At 38.6% G+C, this 25,282-nt stretch overlaps 1 protein-coding gene across 1 annotated transcript; it reads right to left on the bottom strand.

The window, feature by feature from the left end:
- Positions 1 to 13,392: 13,392 nt before the first annotated feature.
- LOC138877304 (uncharacterized) lies at positions 13,393 to 13,848 on the bottom strand. The gene has a single exon (XM_070156902.1). The coding sequence runs from the start codon at positions 13,846 to 13,848 to the stop codon at positions 13,393 to 13,395; it is 456 nt and encodes a 151-aa protein (XP_070013003.1).
- Positions 13,849 to 25,282: the final 11,434 nt, after the last annotated feature.

Genomic DNA, 25,282 nt, shown 5'->3' with positions numbered 1-25,282 from the left:
CGACCTGAGTAGTAGTTGTGATCGTAGTAGCTGAGACCGCATGAGCCAAACTAGTACACACTGATAAGATCTGAGCTAAATTCTCCCGAAGGCTTGGAATCACAATAGGCACAGCTGGTGCCTGAGCTGGTGCTGCTGTAGCGTCCACAACTGGGACCTGATACGGAACCGGTTCAACTGGTGGATCTGTCGGTGCTGCTCTAGCTGCTCTACCCTTTCCATGGCCTTGACCGCGACCTCAGCCTCTAGTAGCCCCAGCTGGTGGTAGTGGCGGTCGTCCATCCTACCCGGTAGCACATGTCCTCACCATCTATGAGAGAATGGAATAATATAATTTTAGTACTCGGATTAAATTATTCGCACGACAAGAATTTCAAGAATATGATGTTTTTCCTAAAGGTTCTGCAGCCTCTCGAGGATAAATACAGACATCTCTGTACCGATCTGCGAGACTCTACTAAACCGGCTCATGACTCGCGAGATCTTTGTAACCTAGGCTCTAATACCAACTTGTCACGACCACAAATACCGGTCGTGATGGTGCCTATCACATTACTAGGAAAGCCAACAAACATATTAACCACAACCCTTTTTCCTTTAACAATAATCCATTTTCTAAGACAGGTTTTAAATACCAAATTTTATTATAAATGTTTAAGGCAACAACAAAATATGTAGATGTCAAATAAATAGGAAAACTATACAGCTCCATAATCTGGTGTCATGAGTCTTGAGCCTTTAATACATGTCTAAGCATCTACTACATCATAAGTCTTGATAAATGCAGAAAGATAATAAGATAGGGAGGAGACAACAAGGTTGTGGATGCCATGCAGCTACCTTGAAATCTCCGTCAAATTCTGGATCAGCTGAAGACCTTCACTCGGCCGCTCGGGCACCTGGATCAGCACACAAGGTGCAAGGAGTAACGTGAGTACGCCAAATCAGTAAGTAACTAAAGTAAATAAGGATTGAAAGCAATGACGAGCAGTTCAAAAAGCATATAGCTAAATACTCAACAGAATAACAGATCAACTTTTCAGTATAAAACTAGTTTCTTCATAGAATCAACTTTTCCAGTTCAAAACATTTGTAATAAGATACTCAGCAATATATCAAACAGAGGCTTATTTAAAAGAAGAGTGAAATAAGTGAAAACATCATAACTGGGCTCCTCAAGCAAGGAATCACTCAGAATATGGCCTCTCGAGCAGCCTCTCAATCACTCACGATCAACTCTCGTCACTCAGTCTCTTTAATATCTCGTAATAATAGAGATCATAATAACTGCTGCGGCGTGCAGCCCGATCCATAATTTATAGTCGATTACGCTCACTGGGGGTGTGCAAACTCCGGAGGGGCTCATACAGCCCAAGCGTCATATCGCTGCAGCTCACAACCCGATACAATTTATATATCGCTGCGGTGTACAGCTCGATCCATATAAGTATCGCTACGGCATGCAGCCCGATCCATAACTCACATATATATAATTGCCCTCACAATTAGGTCCTCAACCGCTCTCAGTCATTAACCTCATAGCCTCTCGGGTACAATAGTGGAAATTAGGGAACTCAGCCCACAACAGTACTCTCGTTTAGAAATAGAGTGATTAAACTAGTTCTAAATATTTAAGCAGGTAAAACATGACTGCGTATATGCTTTTAGAATGTAAAGTGAGGAAAAACAGTCAAAAGGCCCCTAAGCATTTCTACAGGTCGGCACAAGACCCCAAACATGGCATACAACCCATAATACAATATAGATGACTATGATACAGAACAATATAAGATTTCAATCGAATACACGGCTTAATAGTCGCTATGGAATGGACCAAGTCACAATCCCTACCGGTGCATGCCCACACGCTCGTCACCTAACATGTGCGTCACTGTATTATCAAAACAAGTAAAATACCGGGGTTTTGTACCCTCAGTTCCGGATTTTCAATGGTTACTTACCTCAAATCGGTGAAAATACTAGTTCGCGACACCTTTGACCCTCGAACGGCCTCCACTCGCGTAGAATATATCCAAAATTAGAATCACGATGTCAAAATATGCTAAGGGAACGAAGCCCAAGCGAAAACAATCAAATAATACCAAAAATCTCGAAATTGGCAAAACCTGACCCCTGGTTCCATGTCTCAAAACTTTTTAAAAATCACATCACCGGTATCCTTATCCTTCCCCGAGTTTATACATATCAAGAACACTGAAATCGGAGTCCAAATGACCCCTCAAATCCTCATTTAAAGTCTCTTAATCTCAAACCCTAATTTCTCAATTTTAGGCTTAGATCTCATGATTTATTAGGAAGATTTCAAAATAGAATTGAGTTTTAAGTCCAAAATTCTTACGTCCAAATGTTTCCCCTTGAATCCCTCTTCAATCTCCTTCAAAAAGCCCCAAAATCGACCAACTTCCCTATTACGCGATCACGACGTAGCCCTCGCGAATGCGATGCTTTACCCAAACGAACCTTCGCGAACGCGTTCCATCCATCGCGAATGCGATGAGTTAATCCCACTGAAGCTCAGCCTCTCAATTCCTTCTATGCAAACGCAACTATATGCCCACAAACGCGATGCTTACTAATACACCCCTTCGTGAATACGGGACTCCCCTTCGCAAACGCGAAGACCAAAACACCTGCAACAACTGAAACCATTTTCTGCAATTTTTCTTAACTTAAAAAGATCCGTTGAACCCTCCGAAACTCACTCGAGGCTCCCGTGACCTCAACCAAAGGCCCCAACATATCTCAAAACCTTATTCAAACTTGTTACAATCTTCAAAACACCTCAAAGAACATCAAATCAACTAAAACACACCGGATTCAAGCCTAAGTTTCAAAAAATCTTTTGAATTCCGCTTTTGATCAAAAACCCAAACACACCACGTCCGAATGAAATAAAATTTTGCACACACATCCCAAATGACATAACAGAGCTACTAAAACTCTCAAAATTCCATTTCAACCCCTGGATCAAAATCTCACATACTAATCGGAAATCACCAAAAATCCATTTTCGCCAATTCAGGCCTAAATCTACTCCGGACCTCCAAAACTCTTTCTGATCACGCTCATATGTCCCAAATCACCTCCGGAATCTAAACGAACAATTGGAACTCACATCTGAGCCCTCTAACACATAAGTCAACATCCGGTTGACTTTTCTAACTTAACCTTCCTTAAAAGAGACTAAGTATCTCAAACCTTACCGAATCCTTTCCAAACCCTAACCAACCAACCCAATCATATATAGAACCATTATACAAAGAAATTAGAAGAAAAAATGGGGGAAACGGAGCAGTAAATCATGAGACGACTGGCTGGGTCGTCACAGAAAGATGGTCCTTTCTTGGCCAGCCAGGGAAGAGTCTTGGTGGTTCATTTAGTTGTCATTTCTGTTGTCCGGGTTATTTCGCAACTGTAATTAGGATATTGCCTTGTGCCTCAAACCCTTCTATCCTTTTTACTTTGCCTAGTTCCTTTAGTCCTAGTAACTCATTTAGTGTTATCTAGGTTTGTGCTAGGGTTGTACCCCAGTTTATTTTACTTGTTTTTTAGTTCAAACCCTTTCACCATCTGTATAATGCAATTTCCCATTTTCTGTTATTTCTATTTAGTGTTTGTTTAGTTCTCTTTCCCTTTTATACTTCTTTTCCTACTGGCTCTAGTGACATGAAATGCATGCGTAATTCTCATCCTGGTCTTAAAAGTTAGTTTAAACAGGAAGCAATGAAATAATTTTGAAGATGATAGGGACACTTGAGGGAAGTAAGTATAGATTTAAACATTTTGAGATCATTTGAAGCCCGAACCTTGTGAAACTAGGGCAGATGATTTGGGAAGTTAATAGGGTGACAAGAATTCGTTAAAGGAGAGTGCATCCCGGACAATTTGAAGCAAACAGCTTTGAGTTCAAGTGCACCTCAAGTAACAAGATAAAGTCAAGGAAGTTTTCTCCGAATTGACGGAGGATATCCATTGTGAAAAGGGTTCTGTACTTGACAAGGCGCTAAAGATAAATGGAATGCATATCAGTAATATTAATGTCGATGCCACAAAAGAAATATTGTGCATGATCTTCAATTTTCATCTCAAGTTGTATGAGTTGTACTTGGCATTTCTAGGGATTGGGAGGCCCTCTTTCAGCTACCTAAACACTTATACCATTTGATTCCCTCTTGAGCCTGTACTAATTTCTTTGACTTCCCCTCTTTTGGAATCAAGTTAGAGTCATAAAAAATGTCCCCCATAGGTTTATTTTAGAAAATTCATTCCAAAAGGAAAATTCAAAAAAAAAAAAGATAAAGAAAAAAAGGAAAAAGGAAAAAGAGAAAAAGGAAAACAAAAGAAAAAAGAAAAAAAAGAAAAAAGAAAAGGAAAACAGTAATAAAAAGTAGTCTTGTGAACTACATTTGACCTGATTCTTGTCACCACAAGATACGTAGATAGCCTTACGGTTCGGTCATACCAAATAAAATATTTCATAATCCCACGAAGTCGAGAGTGGGGCAATCTTTCTTAGAAATTCAATCTTAAAAAGAAGAAAAAAAAAAGAATCAAATTCCCTTTTTTTAGAAATTGGGGCAAAGTTTTTAGAATGGATTCCAAAGTTGTAAATAAATTAACCCCATTGTCATAGTTACTTTGAGCCTTTATGATATCCTTCCGTTCTAATCCTGCCCAAAAGCCACATTACAGTCCAAAAAAGACCTCCCGGATATCTTTGAGAGTGCTGAGTTGAGACATGCCAAGGGTATATGATGTTTTTACCATGGTTAATGCCTTGTCATCTGCAGAATTAGAGGAAATAAGAAGAAAAGAAAAAAATGAGAGTCTTATTGATGAAAACCTTCACAGGCACCATAAGGCGATTGTGAGTTGAGAAAAAGAACAAAATGAGAGAGGTTTGATGGTGAAAACCCTTTGGGCACTACAAGTCGAATAAGGATTGTGAATTAGATTGGACAATCGGAGCTTTGAAGCCCAGTTTCACGGTTTAGGGGTATATTAAGAGTTGAACATCAGACTTGCTTGATAGATTAGGACACTTAATCCAAAGGTGCATGTCATGGTCATTAGAGTTGGTATCCACATCTGATAAGTTTCTACTTTGTAGTTTTCTTGTTAGGAATCATCTCTTTCCATTGTCCTTTACTCTGTTCCTTTTGCCCTGTTTACTTCCTCTTCCTAGTCTATTTGGGCAAAACAAGTGAGAAATGACTTCAAAATTTGCCACCAACTTTTCAATTGCACAAAACGGGATCTGGCTAGCAAATCAAAGTGGCATAAGTTAGTAAAGAACAACATGCACACTAAGTTGGTAACAATCAACGTGCATTGGGATTCATGTGAAATACAAAGTTTTGGTATATGTCAATTCATGAACAATGCAATAGATGGAGGGTGTTGGGTAAATGAATCAAAGGTATTTTCTGTGATAAGATTGAAAAAGAAAGTGTTTAACAAGTGACAAATAAGGTCTTCCAAGCAGGAATCAAAGTTATCATGGCAAGCGAAGGAGCAATAGACCTCAAGGCCAAGGCCAGTGGTTTAAGTCAGGAAAGAATAGCATGCGCACTGAGTGGGTGGCAATTGACGTGCTTTGGGATTCATGTGAAACACAAAGATTTAGTATATGTTAATGCATGAGCACAATGCAACAGAGGTACTGGGTTTGAATGGATCAGAGGTATTCTCCGTGATAAGGGTGATAGAGAAAGTGGTAAGTCAATAAACAGGTAAGGTCTTTTGAGTTGAAATTGAAGTTATCATGGGATGTGAAAGAGCAATCGCCCTCAAAGTCAAGGCCGCAAACCAACCACCATATTTAAACTCATATGTTTTCTTGATTGAAACAGGGGCAGGAAATTTTGTTTGTTCCGGAGAAACCCTTCATGAGGAAAGCAGGTGCCAGACAGGTTTGGCAGTAAGTTTCTAGTACCCTCCAGGATAACAGGATTCAGTAAGTTGTGAGACCCTCGCAAGTGACAAGGTTTGACGAGAGTTTTACTTTTGGGAAGTATAATTTAGCATTTAAGTTTTTCACTTTTGAGGTGAGACTTGGTTTGAAATTTTTCAGGATAAAGGAATTTAGCTTAGAACTTATTTTGATAACAATAATTGGTTAACACTCACAGATATGCCCAATATCAAACTGTGGCAGAAAAATTTCTTTTGTTTTGTCTGTTTTGTTGTAATCAGGCGCCCACCTGGGAATAAGGGAAGACAGTTCAAGTTTCAAGGGAAAGCAATTTCATAGGAAAGCAAGTCGAGTTCAGCAGTCAAGCGCCCACCTGGAAAACAAAGGGAAAACAATTCAAGTTTCAAATGAAGGAATACAAATCAAATGTTGGTAATCAGGCACCCACCTGGAAAACAAAGGGAAAGCAGCAATGTTCAAAGGAAGATGGTTTATGTTCAGCAATCAGGCGCCTACCTGGAAAACAAAGGGAAAACAATCCAAGTTTCAGAGGGAAGGAATACAATTCAAATGTTGGTAATCAGGCGCCCACCTAGAGAACAAAGGGAAAACAACAATGTTCAAAGGAAGACGGTTCAAGTTCAGCAATCAGGCACCCACCTGGAAAACAAAGGACAATTCAAGTTTCAAAGGGAAGGAATACAATTCAAATGTTTGTAATCAGGCGCCCACCTGGAGAACAAACGGAAAGCAATAATGTTCAAAAGAAGACAGCTCAAGTTCAGCAATCAGGCGCCCACCTGGAAAACAATTCAAGTTTCAGTGGGAATGAAGACAATTCAAGTGTTCGTATTCAGGCGCTCACCTAGAGAACAAAGGGAGAACAACAATGTTCAAAGGAAGACGGTTCAAGTTCAGCAATCAGGCACCCACCTGGAAAACAATTTAAATTTCAGAGGAAAGGAATACAATTCAAATGTTGGTTATCAGGCCCCCACCTAGAGAACAAAGGGAAAGAAACAATGTTCAAAGGAAGATGGTTCAAGTTCAGCAATCAGGCACCCATCTGGATAACAAGGAAAAACAGTTCAAGTTTCGAGGAAAACTAGTACAAGTATTGGCAATCAGGCACCCACCTGGAGAAAAAGGAGAAGACAGTCCAAGTTTCGAAGGAAGACAGTTCAAGTATTTGCAATCAGGTGCCTACCTGGAGAATAAGGGAATTCACTTTAGAATGCAATTCAAGTTAGCAATAAAAGAACCTCGCGGTAAGAATGCGAGTCAACAGTCCGAGGCGATTAACAAACGTTAGTCACAATCTAGAATAAAAAGAAATAGGCAAAAAATGAATCCAAATGCAGAAATTGATGAAATATGTGGGATGTTCAAGACATGACTGAAGTCACAAGCATGGTATGTCCGGTTTTGATCCAAAAAGCTGAAGAAGAATGAACTAGCACCTGCAACTAGCAAGCGTCAAGGTTCAAATCCAAAGTCTGCATGAAGAACCATTCAAGACTCAACATCAAGCTTCAGAAGACTTATAGATAGGAATCTTGTAACTCGTAGTTGACAAGCTTAGCTAGTCTTTTTCATTTTTTCAGTTTTGATGTAATAATAGGATCGCGGACCGGAACTTCTGCGGAACGGCACCTCGACCGGCTCTCCACCTCAGTATACTCCATCAATGTGTCTACTTCTGAACTACACGTGGCCTGATTCCTTTATAGCCAAGGATATATAAGCATCTGAGATACCAGGGCTTGGTCACATTCTCCTTTCTCTTAATTTTGGTCTCCCTAAATAAGGGTCAGGTTAAAAAACCTGTCTAGTCGTTCTTTGTCTAAAAATACTTCGTATTTTCAGTCAAAGAGGGGCAGCTCTAGACATGTGATTTTTGACCCTCCCCAAGATTTTTTATATTTTAGAATGTAAATATTGAATTTAGGCTTAATATTTCTATTTCAGCTAATTTTAACTCTTTTACTTTATTTTATTACAAGAAAAGGAAAATTACAAAAAATAATTTCATTAATGTTTTGTAGTCATTTTTAATCTTGAAAAATACCAAAAATAGTTTGTTTTAACGGTCAGTCTTATTTTAATATTTATTTTACTTAAGTAGGATTAATTAATAAATGAGAACATATTTTTAGTCTCGTTCGCAGGGAAAGAATAAAATTTGGGCTCAGACATCCCATTTTTCGGTCTAATTTTTGACCTAGCCCATAATTCCTAAGCCCATAATTCCTAGGCCCGTACCGTTTAAGCTAAATATAACCCTAAAACCCTAAACCTATAAAAGGAAGCTAAACTAAAACACCTAGAGAGGGATCAACCGAAAATACACAAGTATAGACTCTAGACCGAGGGAACAAATCTGAGCACTGTTACACATAAAAAGGACCCCCCTTCCCCATCGTTCTATTTCTGCTTCCACCAAAAATAACCCCCCCCCCCCACCATGGACTGATCTTCCTTAGTCGTTGGACACCAAAAAATGACCTCATCCCCTGAACTTCCAGCTTGTTTCTGTCCAAATGACCCCTCTGATTTTTCTGCCTCACCACCTAACGTCCACCAGCAGCTCACCGAAAGTGAGTCCAGCCGAAGCAGAACATTAACCACATGACAACCAGCCACCCATTTACACAAAAAAAAACAAATCAATTAGATATGAAAATTAAGAAAAGGTTTTCTAAAAAGTCTGGAATTCCAAGAAGTTTTTGAGGTCGAAATTTGCTGCTCGATTGTCGAGGTTTTCAGACCCGTGCGATTTCAGTCGAGGTTCGTTCGAGGCTATTTTCCTTATCCAAGGATCCATCTCTTGCTATTGTTAATGATTACTTGAAGTTAATTTTAGTGTTAGACATTTCCGGAATTCAAATACATTTGAAAATTTGGGTTTTCTAAAAGTTTTGGAGGTCCAAATTACAAGTTGGCGCCGAAAGTCTGTTTGTGCTCGATTCTTCAACTAATCAACTGAGAATTCAATCTAAGCTATAAGGTGCATTAACTTGATTTGTCTTAACTTGGGCAGCTCCTATATGTGCATTTTTTCCTAAATTTGTTTGGCTTTGTTGTCTATGCTTATCTGTTTTGCTTCATTTGTTCATCTAAGATAACATGTATTAATTTGATATGACTGTTATCCCCATGCTGAAATTTTGTTGTTGACAATTTGTGTTCTATAACATTAATATTGACTAGCATGAAGGTTTTTAGGATAATCTCTGTTCATTGTTGACTTAGGTTTAATCAATGGGATGTTTGGATTGAGCTTCATTACAAGATTAGAATTTGGCGTCTCTCGGCTAACTGAATAATGGCTCTTTGATTTCTCAGATTTGAATCTATTCATGTAACAATCTTTAAATTTTGACAGATATGCTTAAGAATAAGATTTTGAATTTAAATTTGGACAGATATGCTTAAGTTTAAGTGATATTAATCTTAAGATTTTGTTTTTCTTTAGTTAGCATTTAATATCAGTTTTTATTGCATCTTCTTTGATTCCTCTTGTCTTGTTCATGATGTTAAGCTTATGAAGGCACACTTTTTGTAATTGTTAGCTTCAGCTTTTCTGCTCGTATATAACCAAATGTGTTTCTCATAAATTACGTCCTAAATGAATCATGGAACTATATTCATGATCTCTCAATGACCTTAACTAGTTTTAGAATAAATAATTCATGAATATTCGTAGAAAAGCCTTTAGGCGCGTGTTTAAAATTCAATCGTGATTATTGACACGTTCGCATAGCATGATTACAATTTCTAAAAAAATAAAACCGGAGTATGCGTTCACGCAACTTTGGCCAAACTTTTTTAATAATAATAAAGCATTATTAATTGTGGACACGTTCGCGTGACATGATTTTTGACGCGCCAAAAAAATGGGTACAAGTACTCATGATCCGTTTCAAGATAGTTTTTTAATTAAAAGAGGAAAAAGCACATAGGTTCTAAAATGAGTAATTAGACAATTTTAGTAAGCCAAGTATGATCAAAGCGACCGTGCTAGAACCACGGAACTCGGGAATGCCTAACACCTTCTCTCGGATTAACAGAATTCCTTACCCGGATTTCTGTGCTCGCAAACCGTAAATAAAGTCAACTTTCCTCAGTTTGGATATTTTAAATCGGTGACTTGGGACACCATAAATTATCCCAAGTGGCGACTCTGATTTTAATATATAATCCCATTTCGATTATCACTTAAATTGGAAAAAACTCCCTTATACCCTTTATTATTATTTCCTAATAATAATAAAGCGTTATGAATTGTGGACCCTTTCCGGGGTAGAAAAAGGAGGTGTGACAACTCTGGCACACCTCCTTTATTATTATTAAGAAATAAGGGTATAAGGGAGTTTTTTCCAATTTAAGTGACAATCGAAACGAGATTATATATTAAAATTAGAGTCGCTACTTGGGATAATTTATGGTGTCCCAAGTCAACAATTTAAATTCCCGAATCGAGGAAAGTTGACCCTATTTATGTTCTGCGAACACAGAAATCTGGGTAAGTCATTTTGTTAACCCAGGAGAAGGTGTTAGGCATTCTCGAGTTCCGTGGTTCTAGAATGGTCACTTTGATCATACATGGCTTACTAAAATTGTCTAATAACTCATTTTAGAACCTATGTGCTTTTGCCTCTTTTAATTAAAAAATTATCTTGAAACTGGTCACGCGTACGTGTACCCATTTGTTTGGCGCGTAAAAAAATCATGTCACGCGAACGTGTCCACAATTAATAACACTTTATTATTATTATTAAGAAAGTTTGGCCGAAGTTGCGCGAACGCATACTCCGATTTTATTTTTTAGAAATCGTAATCTTGTCACGCGAACGTGTCCACAATCACGATTGTATTTTAAACACGTGCCTAAAGGCTTTTCAATGAATATTCACGAATTATTTATTCTAAAACTCGTTAAGTTCATTGAGAGATCATGAATATAGTTCCATGATTCAGTTAGAATGTAATTTATGAGAAACACATTTGGCTTTATACGAGCAGAAAAGCTGAAGTTAACAGTTATAAAAAGTGAGCCTTCATAAGCTTAAGATCATGAACAAGACAAGAGGAATCAAAGAAGATGCAATAAAAAAACTGATATTAAATGCTAACTAAAGAAAAAACATAATCTTAAGCTTAATATCACTTAAACTTAAGCATATCTGTCCAAATTTAAATTCAAAATCTTCATATCTGTCCAAATTTAAAGATTGCTACATGAATAGATTCAAATCTGAGAAATCAAAAAGCCATTATTCAGTTAGCCGAGAGATGCCAAATTCTAATCTTGTAATGAAGCTCAATCCAAACATCCCATTGATTAAACCCAAGTCAACAATGAACAGAGATTATCCTAAAAACCTTCATGCTAGTCAAGATTAATGTTATAGAACACAAATTGTGAACAACAAAATTTCAGCATGGGGATAACAGTCATATCAAATTAATACATGTTATCTTAGATGAAAAAATGAAGCAAAATAGATAAGCACAAACAACAACAATAACAACAACGACACAGTATAATCCCACAAATGGGGTCTGGGAGGGTAATATGTACGCAGACCCTACCCCTACCCCAAGAGGCAGAGAGGCTGTTTCCAGGAGACCCTCGGTTCAAGAAAGAAACAAGAGACAATATATTAGTACTATCAATAGACTCATAATAAAATAACATAACATAACATAAAATAACAAAATAACAGCAATATTAGAAATATAGGAAATACAAAAAAGATGGAAGGTATAATAATATCCAGCAGATAAAGCCCCGCATCAGTAGCTGACCAGCAACATCCTAAGACTAACTCCTAACTGGCTAGTCTCACTCTAGTGCACTGTAGAAATATTCACAACTTCCCCTAACCTACAACCTTAATGCTCGACCTCCACAATTTCCTATCAAGGGCCATGTCCTCAGTAATCCTAAGTGGCGCCATGTCTTGCCTAATCACCTCGCCTCAATACTTCTTAGGTCTCCCTCTACCTCTTCTCGTGCCCACCACAGCCAGTCGTTCACACCTCTTCACTGGTGCATCAGTGCTCCTCCTCTGAATTTGCCCGAACCATCTGAGTCTTGCTTCTCGCATCTTGTCCTCTATGGGGGCCACACCCACCTTCTCTCGAATATCTTCATTCCTAATCTTATCTATCCTTGTATGCCTGCACATGCACCTCAACATCCTCATCTCTGCTACTTTCATTATCTAGATGTGTGAGTTCCTAACCGGCCAACACTCGGTCCCATACAACATGGAAGGCCTAACAACTGCTCTATAAAACTTACCTTTTAGTAACAGTGGTACTTTCTTGTCACACAAGACTCCCGACGCTAACCTCCATTTCATCCACACCATCCCTATACAGTGTGTGACATCCTCGTCGATCTCCCCGATCCACTAAATAACTGACCCAAGGTACTTGAAACTACTCCTCTTAGGAATGACTTGAGAGTCAAGCCTCACTTCCCCTCCCGCTTCAGTCGGCTAGGCCCCAAATTTGCACTTGAGGTATTCCGTCTTCGTCCTGCTCAACCTGAAGCCTTTAGACTCAAGTGCTTGTCTCCAAACCTCTAGCCTCTAGTTGATGCCGCCTCGTGTATCGTCAATTAGAACTATGTCATCAGCAAATAGCATGCACCATGGCACCTCCCCTTGAATATGATGAGTTAGTGCGTCTATCACCAGGGCAAATAGGAAAGGGCTGAACACAGACCTTTGGTGCAACCTTGAAACAACCAGAAAATGCTCGGAGTCTCCTCCTACTGTCCTAACCTGAGTCTTAGCTCCATTATACATGTCTTTAATTACCCTAATGTAGGCAACCAGGACCCCTTTAACCTCTAAGCAGCTCCATAAGACCTCCTTAAGAACCCTGTCGTACGTTTTCTCTAGATCAATAAACACTATGTGGAGATCCTTCTTCTTATCCCTGTATTATTCCACCATCATCCTAATAAGGTGGATAGCTTCTGTGGTAGATCGCCCCGGCATGAACCCGAACTGGTTGTCTAAAATAGACACCGTCCTTCGCACTCTCATTTCTACCACTCTCTCCAGGACTTTCATGGTTTGACTTAGTAATTTGATACCCCTATAGTTGTTACAGCTCTGGATATCGCCTTTGTTCTTATACAACGGAACCATTGTACTCATCCTCCACACTTTAGGCATCCAATTAGTCTTGAATATAACATTAAAAAACCCAGTAAGCCATTCCAAGCTTGCTCTACCCACATACCTCCAAAGTTCAACTGGAATTTCGTCTGGCCCGGTAGCTCTGCCCCTTCTCATCTTACGCATTGCCTCCATGACCTCATCGACCTCAATGTCCCTACAATAACTTAATTCATAGGGACTGTCGGCATTCCTCAATTCACCTAGTACAATATCCTAATCCCCTTCTTCATTTAAAAGTTTATGAAAGTAGGTCTGCTATCTCCTCTTAATCTGGTCATCCCCTATCAAAACTTTGCCGTTATCATATTTTATGCACCTCACTTGGTCCAGATCCCGAGTTGTCCTCTTTCTCACCTTAGCGAGTCGGAATAACTTCTTCGCCCCTCCTTTGTTACCTAGTTCCTCATACAGACGAGCAAAAGCTGTTGTCTTAGCCTCTATTACTGCCATCTTCGCCTCCTTCCTAGCTACCTTATACCTCTCCTTGCTCGCTCTCTTCTCCTCCTTACCAGTGTTCTGTATTAACCGTAGGTATGCCGCCTTCTTTGCTTCCACTTTACCTTGGACAACTGCATTCCACCACCAGTCTCCTTTGTGGCTACCAGTGCGGCCCGAAGATATCCCTAACACCTCTCTCGCTGCCTTCCTTATACAGTCCACCATCGTAGACCACATAGTGTTTGCGTCCCCACTACTTCTCCAAGCTCCCATTGCCGATAACCTTCCTTCAAGCTCCTGATCTTTATCCTTAGTTAAGGTGCCCCACCTAATCCTCGGGCGGCCTCGTACTGATCTCTTCTTCCTCCTTATCATAATACTAATGTCTATCACGAAAAGTCTATGCTGCGTTGCAAGGGTCTCACCTGGGATAACCTTGCAATCCTCGCACAACCTTCTGTCGCATCACCTGAGGAGGAGATAGTCAATCTGACGTTTTGCCACCGAAATTTGGTAAGTAACCAAATGCTCCTCCCGCTTCGGAAAACTTGAGTTCGCAATCACTAGATTGAATGCCTTGGCAAAGTCCAACAACGAAGTTCCCTATCCGTTCTGCTCCCTGAAACCAAAGCCGCCATGCACCTCAGTATAACCACCTGCAGATGACCCAATATGACCATTGAAATCTCCTCCTATGAATAATCTCTTGGAAGGCGGAATACTATGAACGATGTCATCCAACCGCTCCCAAAAGTGCCTTTTAATCTCCTAATCCAAGCCTGCTTACAGCGCGTACGCGCTAACGACATTTAAAGTATACTCACCCACCACCAATTTAATAGTCATTAATTTGTCATTCACCCGCCTGACCTCTACCACCGACTCTCTAAGATGGTTATCTACCAGGATACCCACTCTATTCTTACCCCTCTGGACTTTAGAGTACCACAACTTATACTCATCCGCATTTTTCACCCTCGATCCAACCTGTCACACCTCCTTTTTCCGCACCCGCGAGGGTGCAAGGGAGTTTTTCCAATTAAAGGACAATCGAGACGGGATTGGTTTATTTATGTCAGAGTCGCCACTTGGGAGATTTAGGGTGTCCCAAGTCACCAATTTTAATCCCGAATCGAGGAAAAGAATGACTCCATATTACAGTCTGCGTACCAGAAATCCGGATAAGGAATTCTGTTAACCCGGGAGAAGGTGTTAGGCATTCCCGAGTTCCGTGGTTCTAGCACGGTCGCTCAACTGTTATATTCGGCTTGATTGTCTGATTTTATACAAATATGAACTTATGTGCAAATTTTATCTTTTAACCGCTTTATTATTATTGTTTTTAAAAGAAATATGAACATCGCTTAAAACACGTCTTTGGACTGCGTTACATGAAATGCACCCACAATCCGGAACACATTTTATTTGATGTTTTGGGATTTGGATTCGGGTCACATGAAATGCACACCCAGGCTTAAGAAAGTAAAATATTAAACACGCGCCTAAAGAGACTATCGCGTTATTATTTTGGGGAAGACCGTGAAATTCGCTAAACGGTCCTTCCGAATTCTAATTAAACCATACATTTTGTGAGGGCCCCGCAATCTATACGTTTTATTTGGCGAGGCTCGTCTCATTTTTATTTTTACAGGATAAACCTACAATGACTATATTTTCTATTAAGTTCGTCTCTAAACTAAAAGAAAATCTCTTAATTATTTACATGCTGAAAAACGTAACTTATTAGTTATTAGTTTACGGCTAATGCGAATGGAAAATTGCGATCGAGTTTGTACAAAGAAAAACTGCTTTCATTTTATATTCTGTTATTCAATAATACTAGAACATGAGATTGACCATAATATCAAAACAGATTAATTATTCTCCGTAATTTAAACTAACATTATTAGATGAAGAAAGTATACATATGCAACCTCATTATTCATTAATCATTCAACTACATCTTTATACGAAGAAAGAAAAATTATATTCAACCACAAATCTAAACAGGAGGAATTCAACAGGAACAAAGCCTGATTAATATTTCATTTTTTGCTTCAAGCCGAGATTGTACAAATGTGTACCTGGAAACAGCAGTACAAGAACAAAAGAAGGAGAAGTCAGCAGCAGTAATAACACAGCAACAGCAGATTCAGCAACATCGCAAACCAGTACAGTAGGAATAGCAGAAAACCCAGGAGACTATAAACGACTCCAAGTATAGTGAAGAAGTAAAAGGCAGGAAGGTTCTGACTATTTCAGATCTTAAGCGAGGCAATGAAGCAGTAACTATTTTTTTCAACTTCAAAACTCTCCAAAATGAATTCTGCCCCTGTATATTCAGTGTATACAGAATGTATATCGGATGTATACTTCTCACTCCGCCCCCTCTTTTTTCTTCTCTCTATCTAGTTTTTCCTCTCTTTTTTTCCACCCTTCTTCCTAAATTTTCTCTTCTATTTATAGCAAAATTTTCGAAATTTTCAGATTTGTTTTTTATTATTTTATTATTTTTTTAATTAAAAGAAATCCCACTTACAAATTGCTTTTATTTTTTTAGAAAAAGAAATCCCACCTTTATTTACTTTTATTTTTAAAATTCCAACTTTAATTACTTTATCTTATTTAAAATCCCACTTTTTATTTTTTTAAAAGAGAATCTCACTTTATTTAACTTTTCTTTAAAAAATAAACCACTATCTTTTCTTTTTCTTTTAAAAATGCTACTTTCAATTACTTTAAATTTTTTAAATTTTCAGATATCTTTATATTTATTTTTTAATTCCAACCTTCTTTTACTTTTAAATTTTTTAAAACTTTTTACTTTTTTTTTAAATTTTCTACATTCTTTTACATTTTTTTATTTTTTTATTTTTTATTTTTTTAAAATCATTTCCGAAATTACTATATATATATATATATATATATTTTTTTTAAAAAATAAAAATAATAAATAAAATAAAATATTTTCGGATTTTTTTATATATATAAAAAAACAAAAAATAAAACTATTAATAGTGATAATTCACTTTTTATTTTTTTATTTTTTTTGGTTTTGTTTTGTGTTGGACAAAAATGAAGAAGGGGTGTTGGGTTAATGGATTGGGTCGACCCAGTTCGAAATGGACTGGGTCGTAGGGAAGATTGGGCCATTTTTTGGGCCTATAGCTTGAAATTGAAGAAGAGGCCCAATTCCGACTTTCTTTATATTTTCGCTCTCTTTTCTTCTTTTATTTTTCTAAAACTAAATTATAAAAATACTTAAACTATTATTAAGAACTAAATTAAGTTATAAAGGCGCAAATTAACTCCCAATAACAATTAACGCACAATTAAGTATTAATTAAGCATAAAATTGTATATTTGGACATTAAATGCTAAAAATGCAAACGATGCCTATTTTTGTAATTTTTAATTTTTGTAAAACAATTTTAATTACTAACAATTGTAGAATTAAATCCTACATGCAAAATGCGACATATTTTTGTATTTTTTATTAATTTAGCGAATAAACACGCACAGACAAATACAAATAATTCTTCAAAATATCACAAAATTGTACACCAAAGAAAAATCATTTTATTTTTGAATTTTTTGGGAGTAATTCTCATATAGGGCAAAAATCACGTGCTTACAGCTGCCCCTCTTTGCCCGGAGACACGAAGGGTTTTCGTGCAAAGATAAAGCGAGCGATTTTTGCCCATCCGAGTACTCCGTTGAAGCATTTTTTTGAAAAAGATTTGACCGAACCTTTGCTTCAAAGGTTTCCTACATATCCTGGGCTAAACAGGAATCAGGTCAATGTAGTTCGAGAAATTTTGGTAGCTGGGACTACCGTTGGACTGCAATGTTACTGTTGTTGCATGTTATTACTACTGCTTACCGATCTCCTTGTTACACCGTGCTTAAAAAAACAAGAAGCTAGGCTAGAGTACAATTTGTTTTTGTTGCCTTGCTTCCTTGTCTGCTTGCATTTCTTTCGGTGCTTTACTTCTTTTGACACATGTACTTGAGTTTGTACTGTGACCTCTTGTTGCAACCTTCTGTTTCCCGGTGCCGGGGAATTTTATTGTTTCCTGCTGGGGATTCCTATTGTAACCCTCTGTTTTATTGTCCTCTGACTTGATTTTGAAATGTATGCCTCTGTTATCTGGGCGGGCTCCCAATTTTAATACTTGAAAATTAAAGACTTGAAATGTATGCCTCTGTTATCTGGGCGGGCTCCCAAGTTCAATGCTTGAAAATTAAAGACTGAAATGTATGCCTCTGTTCTATGGGCGGGCTCCCAACTTCAACAACAACTTTAAAAATGAATGTCATTCCTCTCTTCAACCAATACATCGCCATTCTGTTCTTCAGAGGGGGCTCCTGATTTCAACAACTTTAAAAAATAAAATCCTATTCGAGGGCGGATGAACCCGAAATATCCTATTCGAGGGCGGATGAACCCAAAATATCCTATTCGAGGGCGGATGAACCCAAATATCCTATTCGAGGGCGGATGAACCCAAAATATCCTATTCGAGGGCGGATGAACCCAAAATATCCTATTCGAGGGCGGATGAACCCAAAATATCCTATTCGAGGGTGGATGAACCCAAAATATCCTATTCGAGGGTGGATGAACCCATATATCCTATTCGAGGGCGGATGAACCCAAAATATCCTATTCGAGGGCGGATGAACCCAAATATCCTATTCGAGGGCGGATGAACCCAAATATCCTATTCGAGGGCGGATGAACCCAAATATCCTATTCGAGGGCGGATGAACCCAAATATCCTATTCGAGGGCGGATGAACCCAAAATATCCTATTCGAGGGCGGATGAACCCAAAATATCCTATTCGAGGGCGGATGAACCCAAAATATCCTATTCGAGGGCGGATGAACCCAAATATCCTATTCGAGGGCGGATGAACCCAAATATCCTATTCGAGGGCGGATGAACCCAAATATCCTATTCGATGGCGGATGAACCCAAAATATCCTATTCGAGGGCGGATGAACCCAAAATATCCTATTCGAGGGCGGATGAACCCAAAATATCCTATTCGAGGGCGGATGAACCCAAATATCCTATTCAAGGGCGGATGAACCCAAAATATCCTATTCGAGGGCGGATGAACCCAAAATATCCTATTCGAGGGCGGATGAACCCAGAATATCCTATTCGAGGGCGGATGAACCCAGAATATCCTATTCGAGGGCGGATGAACCCAGAATATCCTATTCGAGGGCGGATGAACCCAAAATATCCTATTCGAGGGCGGATGAACCCAAAATATCCTATTCGAGGGCGGATGAACCCAAATATCCTATTCGAGGGCGGATGAACCCAATATATCCTATTCGAGGGCGGATGAACCCAAAATATCCTATTCGAGGGCGGATGAACCCAGAATATCCTATTCGAGGGCGGATGAACCCAGAATATCCTATTCGAGGGCGGATGATCCCAAAATATCCTATTCGAGGGTGGATGAACCCAAATATCCTATTCGAGGGCGGATGATCCCATTTTCAACATCTTGGAATTGTCTTACCTCCGACTGTTTTTCTCCAAATCTTGTTGTCTTGCTATCTCTTAAAACTTGAATTGATTTCCTTGTTCTTCTGAGAAAATTTTCGACCATGGCAGAAAATCTTCTGCCCCAGTTTTGATGCTTTTCCTTGTTCTCCAGGTGGACGCCTGACTTCTAATATTTCAACTGTTCTTCCTTGTTCTCCACGTGGACTCCTGACTGCTAATTCAATTCTTCATCCTTGTTCTCCAGATGATTTCTATTTCTTTTCTTCATCCTTGTTCTCCAGGTGGACGCCTGATTGTTGTTTCTTTCATTGCTCTTCCTTGTTCTCCAGGTGGACGCCTGATTTCTGATATTTCATTGCTCTTCCTTGTTCTCCAGGTGGATGCCTGATTACTAATACTTCAACTACTCATCCTTGTTCTCCAGGTGGATGCCTGATTGCTGTTTCTTTCATTGCTCTTCCTTGTTCTCTAGGTGGACGCCTGATTTCTGATATTTTATTGCTCTTCCTTGTTCTCCAGGTGGATGCCTGATTACTAATACTTCAACTACTCATCCTTGTTCTCCAGGTGGATGCCTGATTGCTAACTTTGAAATGGAATGTCTCTATTCTCCAGGCAGACTCCTGACTTTTAAAATTTAAACTGTGTGTCTCTGTTCTTCAGGCGGACTCCTGACATCAAACTTGAAAAGTATGTCTCTGTTCTCCAGGCGGACTCCTGATTGCTAAATTTGAAGTTGAATGTCTCTATTCTCCAGGCGGACTCCTGATTTTTGAAATTTAAACTGTATGTCTCCGTTCTTCAGGCGGACTCCTGATTTCAACAACAACTTAGGAGGAAATGCCTCTCCTATGGGTAAAATAAACTTAGAAGGAAACGCCTCTCCTATGGGTAAGACTAAACTTAGGAGGAAATGCATCTCCTATGGGGTGAAACTAAAACAAACTTAGGAGGAAATGCATCTCCTATGGGTAAAACTAAACTTAGGAGGAAATGCGTCTCCTATGGGTAAAAGTAAACTTAGGAGGAAATGTATCTCTTATGGGTAAAAATAAACTTATGAGGAAATGCCTCTCCTATGGGTAAAACTAAACTTAGGAGGAAATGCCTCTCCTATGGGTAAAACTAAACTTAGGAGGAAATGTCTCTCTTATTGGTAAAAATAAACTTAGGAGGAAATGCATCTCCTATGGGTAAAAAATTTTTTAGGAGGAAATGCATCTCCTATGGGTAAAACAAACTTAGGAGGAAATGCATCTCCTATGGGTAAAAAACAAACTTAGGAGGAAATGCATCTCCTATGGGTAAAAAACAAACTTAGGAGGAAATGCATCTCCTAGGGGTAAAACTAAAACTTAGGAGGAAATGCATCTCCTATGGGTAAAACTAAAACTTTAGGAGGAAATGCATCTCCTATGGGTAAAACAAACTTAGGAGGAAATGCATCTCCTATGCGTGAACCATTTCCTTCTTCCTGAATTATTTACTTACCTGTGTTGTCTTCCCTCAAAACTGCTGGGGATTATTTTGATGGGGATGACTCTTCCTTTTCTTCCTTACCCACTCTGGGTTGCCCGAAACTCTGTCGAGGATGCTTCTGCATCTCGATGAACCACTGGGGATAACACTGCTGAGGATAACTCTACTGAGTAAATATGTTATCTTTCTCCTTCCAAAATTACTTCCTTTTAAGTAGGATGTTTCATTCCTCTGCAAACTACTTCCCCTTTTTTCTTTTTTTTTTCTTTTTTTTTTCTCTTTCTTTTTCTTTTTTTTCTTTTTTCTTTTTTTTTTCTTTTTACATAGCTTCTTCCTTCGAAGACTACCTCCCTTACGACTCGTTTTGCCTTTCCCCGAAAGGAACCGCTGAGGATACCGATTTTCACTAAACTTGTGTTGGACTCCTCGAGACTGTTGGGGAATAACACTGTTGGGGAATTATTTACTTACCTGTTGGGGAGTAAAATGTTATCAGCTGGGGATAATGCTGTTGAGGATAACACTGTTGAGGGATTCTGATTCCTTCAGAACTAGTGCTTCACTCTTCGGAAGGCTGTTGTGAAAGATGCTGGCCTCTTTCTTTTTCTGAGCTCAAGTTTCATCCCTTTGCTGGGGAACAACTTCCTCCATTGAAACTTATTATATTTGGGGCAACACTGGTTCTAAGACCACTTCCCTTGAGACTGGCGTTATCTTTATTCTTCCCCGAATGGGTACCTGACTTCCAGAAAATTTTCTAAATGAAAGGAAAATATTCTGCCCCAGTTTGACAATATCCCTTGTGGCATGCATTTTTGTCATCAATGCCATTTCCTTTACATGTTTCAAATCAAACAAAATTTGTTAGTTTAAAACGCGGTGGTTGGTTGTGATACTCCTGCTGGGATGGTTTTCCCTTTCTCCTTCCTTGCTCTGTATTCCACAACTTGTTGGAGATGACATTATTTGCTGGGGATAATCCCTTTCTGTTGGGGATATCCCTCTTCTTTTGTGACATAGCCTGGAAACTTGCACTTCACCGATCTTTTAGTATCGTATGAATTTCCCAAATCATGCTCATTGCTCTCCTTGCTTTGTCCACGGGCCTTGGTCTTGAGGTTTAACAACCTTTGATTTCGGCTGGGATATCCCTCTTGACACTCGTCAATCCTTTTGACAATTCCCTTTTGCTGGGGATATCTTTCTTGACACTGGTCTTGCGCTTGTTCCTTGCTGACTATACCACTTGGATATACTAGCCAGATCTCATCTTGCATAATTGGAAAACTGATGGCCTATTTTGAAATCATTTCCCATTGGTTCTGACCAAACAGACTCTACTGGGGAATTTTCTATGAAAGGAAAAGATAAAAGGGAACAGAATAAAAGACAAATGAAAAAGATGACTCTGTAACAAAAGAAACTATAAATAAAAACCTATCAAACGCAGACACCGACTCTAATGGTCATGACATGCATATGTGGCCTATCCTCCGTCGTCAATCGTCTTTCAAGACCTTCAATTGGCAATTCCTCATCTGATTCTCAATCTTATTCGACTTGTAGTGCCCGAAGGGTTTTCACTATCAAGTCTCTCTCATTTTGGTTTTTCTCTCAGCTTTCATCGCCTTATGGTGTCCGTGAAGATTTTCACCGATAAGACTCTCTCATTTGTATCACTTTCCAGCTGGGGATTTGGAGTGTTGCCGGTATGACTCTCTCTGCTGGAGATTAGAGTCCTTTCTGTTGTGGAACAAGAATGTTATGTTCGCCGGTAAGACTCTCATTTGTCTGACTTGGCATTTTTTGCAGACTGGTCAGAAGGTCTTTCTTTGGACCGTAATGTGGGTTTTGGATAGGCTAGAAAGAAAGGGTATTAAAGGCTAAAAATGCATCGATTTTGGGTTATTAATTACAACCTTCGGAACTAGATTTATTTACGACAAACGCAACATTTGCCCCAGTTTCGTGCTGGGGGATATCTTAATTGATTTTTTTTTCATTGTTCAAAACCATGACCGAGCCGTGAAGCGTCTACGTATCCTCTTTGAGGAATCAGGTCAAACGTAGTTCCCAATTCCTCTTTTTTCATTTGACTTTCCTTTGTTTTGTTTTTTTTTGTTAGCACTTTTCCTCTTCTTCTTTTTTTTGTTTTTTTTTTGTTTTTTGTTGATTTTTTTTTCTTTACCTTCCAGGCTCGTATTTCCTAGTCGTTGCTATTGATTCCGAATGAGGGGTATGAAGGAAATAAATAAGGCTCAAAAGGGGTAACGAAGGATAAAGTGTTTAGGTAGCAGAACAAAATGCCTTCGTCATTCCAGTCTTCAAAACATGCCAAGTGCAAACAACACAATTGAACATAGATTTGTAGCTTTCCCGATGGTGCTGGACTTGACAATTATATTCACACATTTTATTTTTCCTTTGTCATTTCTAAAGCACCGTTGGGCGACACTCTTACTCTCGTTATCATGAAAGGTGAATCTTGCTTTTAACGGTTTTCTTTGTGTTTTACTTGCCCCAGTTCCACATGACTCGGGATCCAAATAATCTCAAACCGTTCTTATTTCCTTTAAATGCTTTGATCACCTTCCCAGGGTTTTATGATTAACTTTTAAGATTAGGCCCAAACTGTGTGCGCATGTCATGTCCTTAGAATCGGCATTGAACAAAAATGATAAAAGGACTAAACAAAAATATGACTGGAAATAATAAAAGATCGGCTTTTGTATTAGACTACCGACGAAATGGTTTGAATAATAAAACAAACAAAACAACCAGAATAAAATCCTAACACAGCCTCGACAAAACTTAAACAAACTTATATGACAAAATGGAAAGATAGGAAGGTTTGACACAAGACAATATTCGGATTACAACGCTAAGAATAATCCGGACAACAGAAATGACAACAAAATAAGCCACCACCAGCTTCTCTTTTGCTAACCAAGGAACGGAGCGTCCTCCCATTTTATCAAAATTGGCATCTTAGCCACTGAGCTTCGCATCAGTATTGCCTAGACCATTACCAGCTTCAATATCATCAACCTCCGTCAACAAGTTCCCAATAGGATTCGAGTGCTTTTGTTATCAGGCCTGATCCCCGCAGAGTGTGTATCATGAGATGCAAGTAAAGGATTCTGAGTGTCATTGTCCGGCTTACCACAAACCAACCACCTTAACTTTCTTTGCGAAACAAAACAGGTTAGAATGGACTCGGTCGGTCCTCATTATTAACAACATCTTTTTTTTCTTTTTTTTTCTTTTTTCGATTTTTTTTTCTTTTTTTCCTTTTTTTTTCGATTTTTTTTTTCAATTTTTTTTTGTTGTGGTCGAATCTTATGGAGATTGCCTACGTATCATGACCCCGCATGAATCAGACCTTGCGTAGTTCGGACCAATAAAAGATAAACAAGACTAAACATTTTTTCTTTCAATTTTCATATCAAAACCAAATTGGGTTTCAAAGGTTTGAAGATGACCTACAAACTGGAAAATCAAACAACCCACATATCTTAATCAAAAGATTTACAAACTCCAAAAACAAATGGCTAGCTTCCTTTCTCCGTTTGACGAATGCAACTGAACGGTTATTTTTGCAAACGTGGCCCCTTCAAAATTCCACATGAATTTTGAGGCCGGGGAGGATTATTTTATGACACTTTACAAACTTGTCCGTTCTTTTACGAAAATAGCCTTTCGACAACTGAAAGATACTCTAAGGCTATTTCGGCAAGAACGGTTTAAGACGCGGCCGAAGCTGGCTCGACTTATTTTTGACAAAAATCCAAACGGTATTCACCTGACCGCTGACTCTTTGTTTTTTTTTTCAAACAATAATAAAAACCTGGTGTTGCCAACACGGCCTTTCAACGCCTCGGTGACGAAGATTTTAAGGCTGTGTGGGTCAACTGGACCAAACCTTAAAAAATGACCCAAAGGTGGCTGTTTATGCAAAGTCAGCCTTCCGGCGTCCCTTTCGGGAACATTCGGCTATTTATGACAAAACAGCATCACCTGACTTATTTATGACTCTTTTTATCGTTTTTCAAATTAGAAAACTCAATATTGCCAACACGGCCTTTCAACGCCTCGGTGACGAAGATTTTAAGGCTGTGTGGGTCAACTGGACCAAACCTTAAAAAATGACCCAAAGGTGGCTGTTTATGCAAAGTCAGCCTTCCGGCGTCCCTTTCGGGAACATTCGGCTATTTATGACAAAACAGCATCACCTGACTTATTTATGACTCTTTTTATTTTGACATGTTTTTTTTAATTTGTTTTTGGCTATTTTAGCAAAAGGTGGGGTTGGACCCGATGAGGGTTGCCTACGTATCTCACATCCGGTGAGAATCAAACCCGCGTAGTTCGGGCAAATTAACCGAACTATTTTAAAACATGACTCTTTTCCATTTTTATTTTTTCCTGGCAAGACAATCTATTTTCCTTTTCTATTTTTGAAAAAGACAAAATAACGATTTTTTTATTCCATTTTCAACAAACAATAAAACAATCTATTTTTCCAAAAAATAAAAGACTCTTTTTTTATATATATTTTTTAGTAAAACAAAATAAAATATTTTCCTTTTTTTTTCAAAATTTCGGCAGAGTTTCGCCAGTAATTGGTCATTGATTTTTTCTAAAATAATCAATTAACTCCCTAACTGATATATTCTTTTTCCCTTTTTTTCTTTTT

This window comes from Nicotiana sylvestris, chromosome 9, assembly GCF_000393655.2.
Source record: "Nicotiana sylvestris chromosome 9, ASM39365v2, whole genome shotgun sequence".
NCBI lineage: Eukaryota > Viridiplantae > Streptophyta > Magnoliopsida > Solanales > Solanaceae > Nicotiana > Nicotiana sylvestris.
Note: the sequence above shows the minus strand (reverse complement) of the source record. Positions and strands in the feature narration are given on the sequence as shown.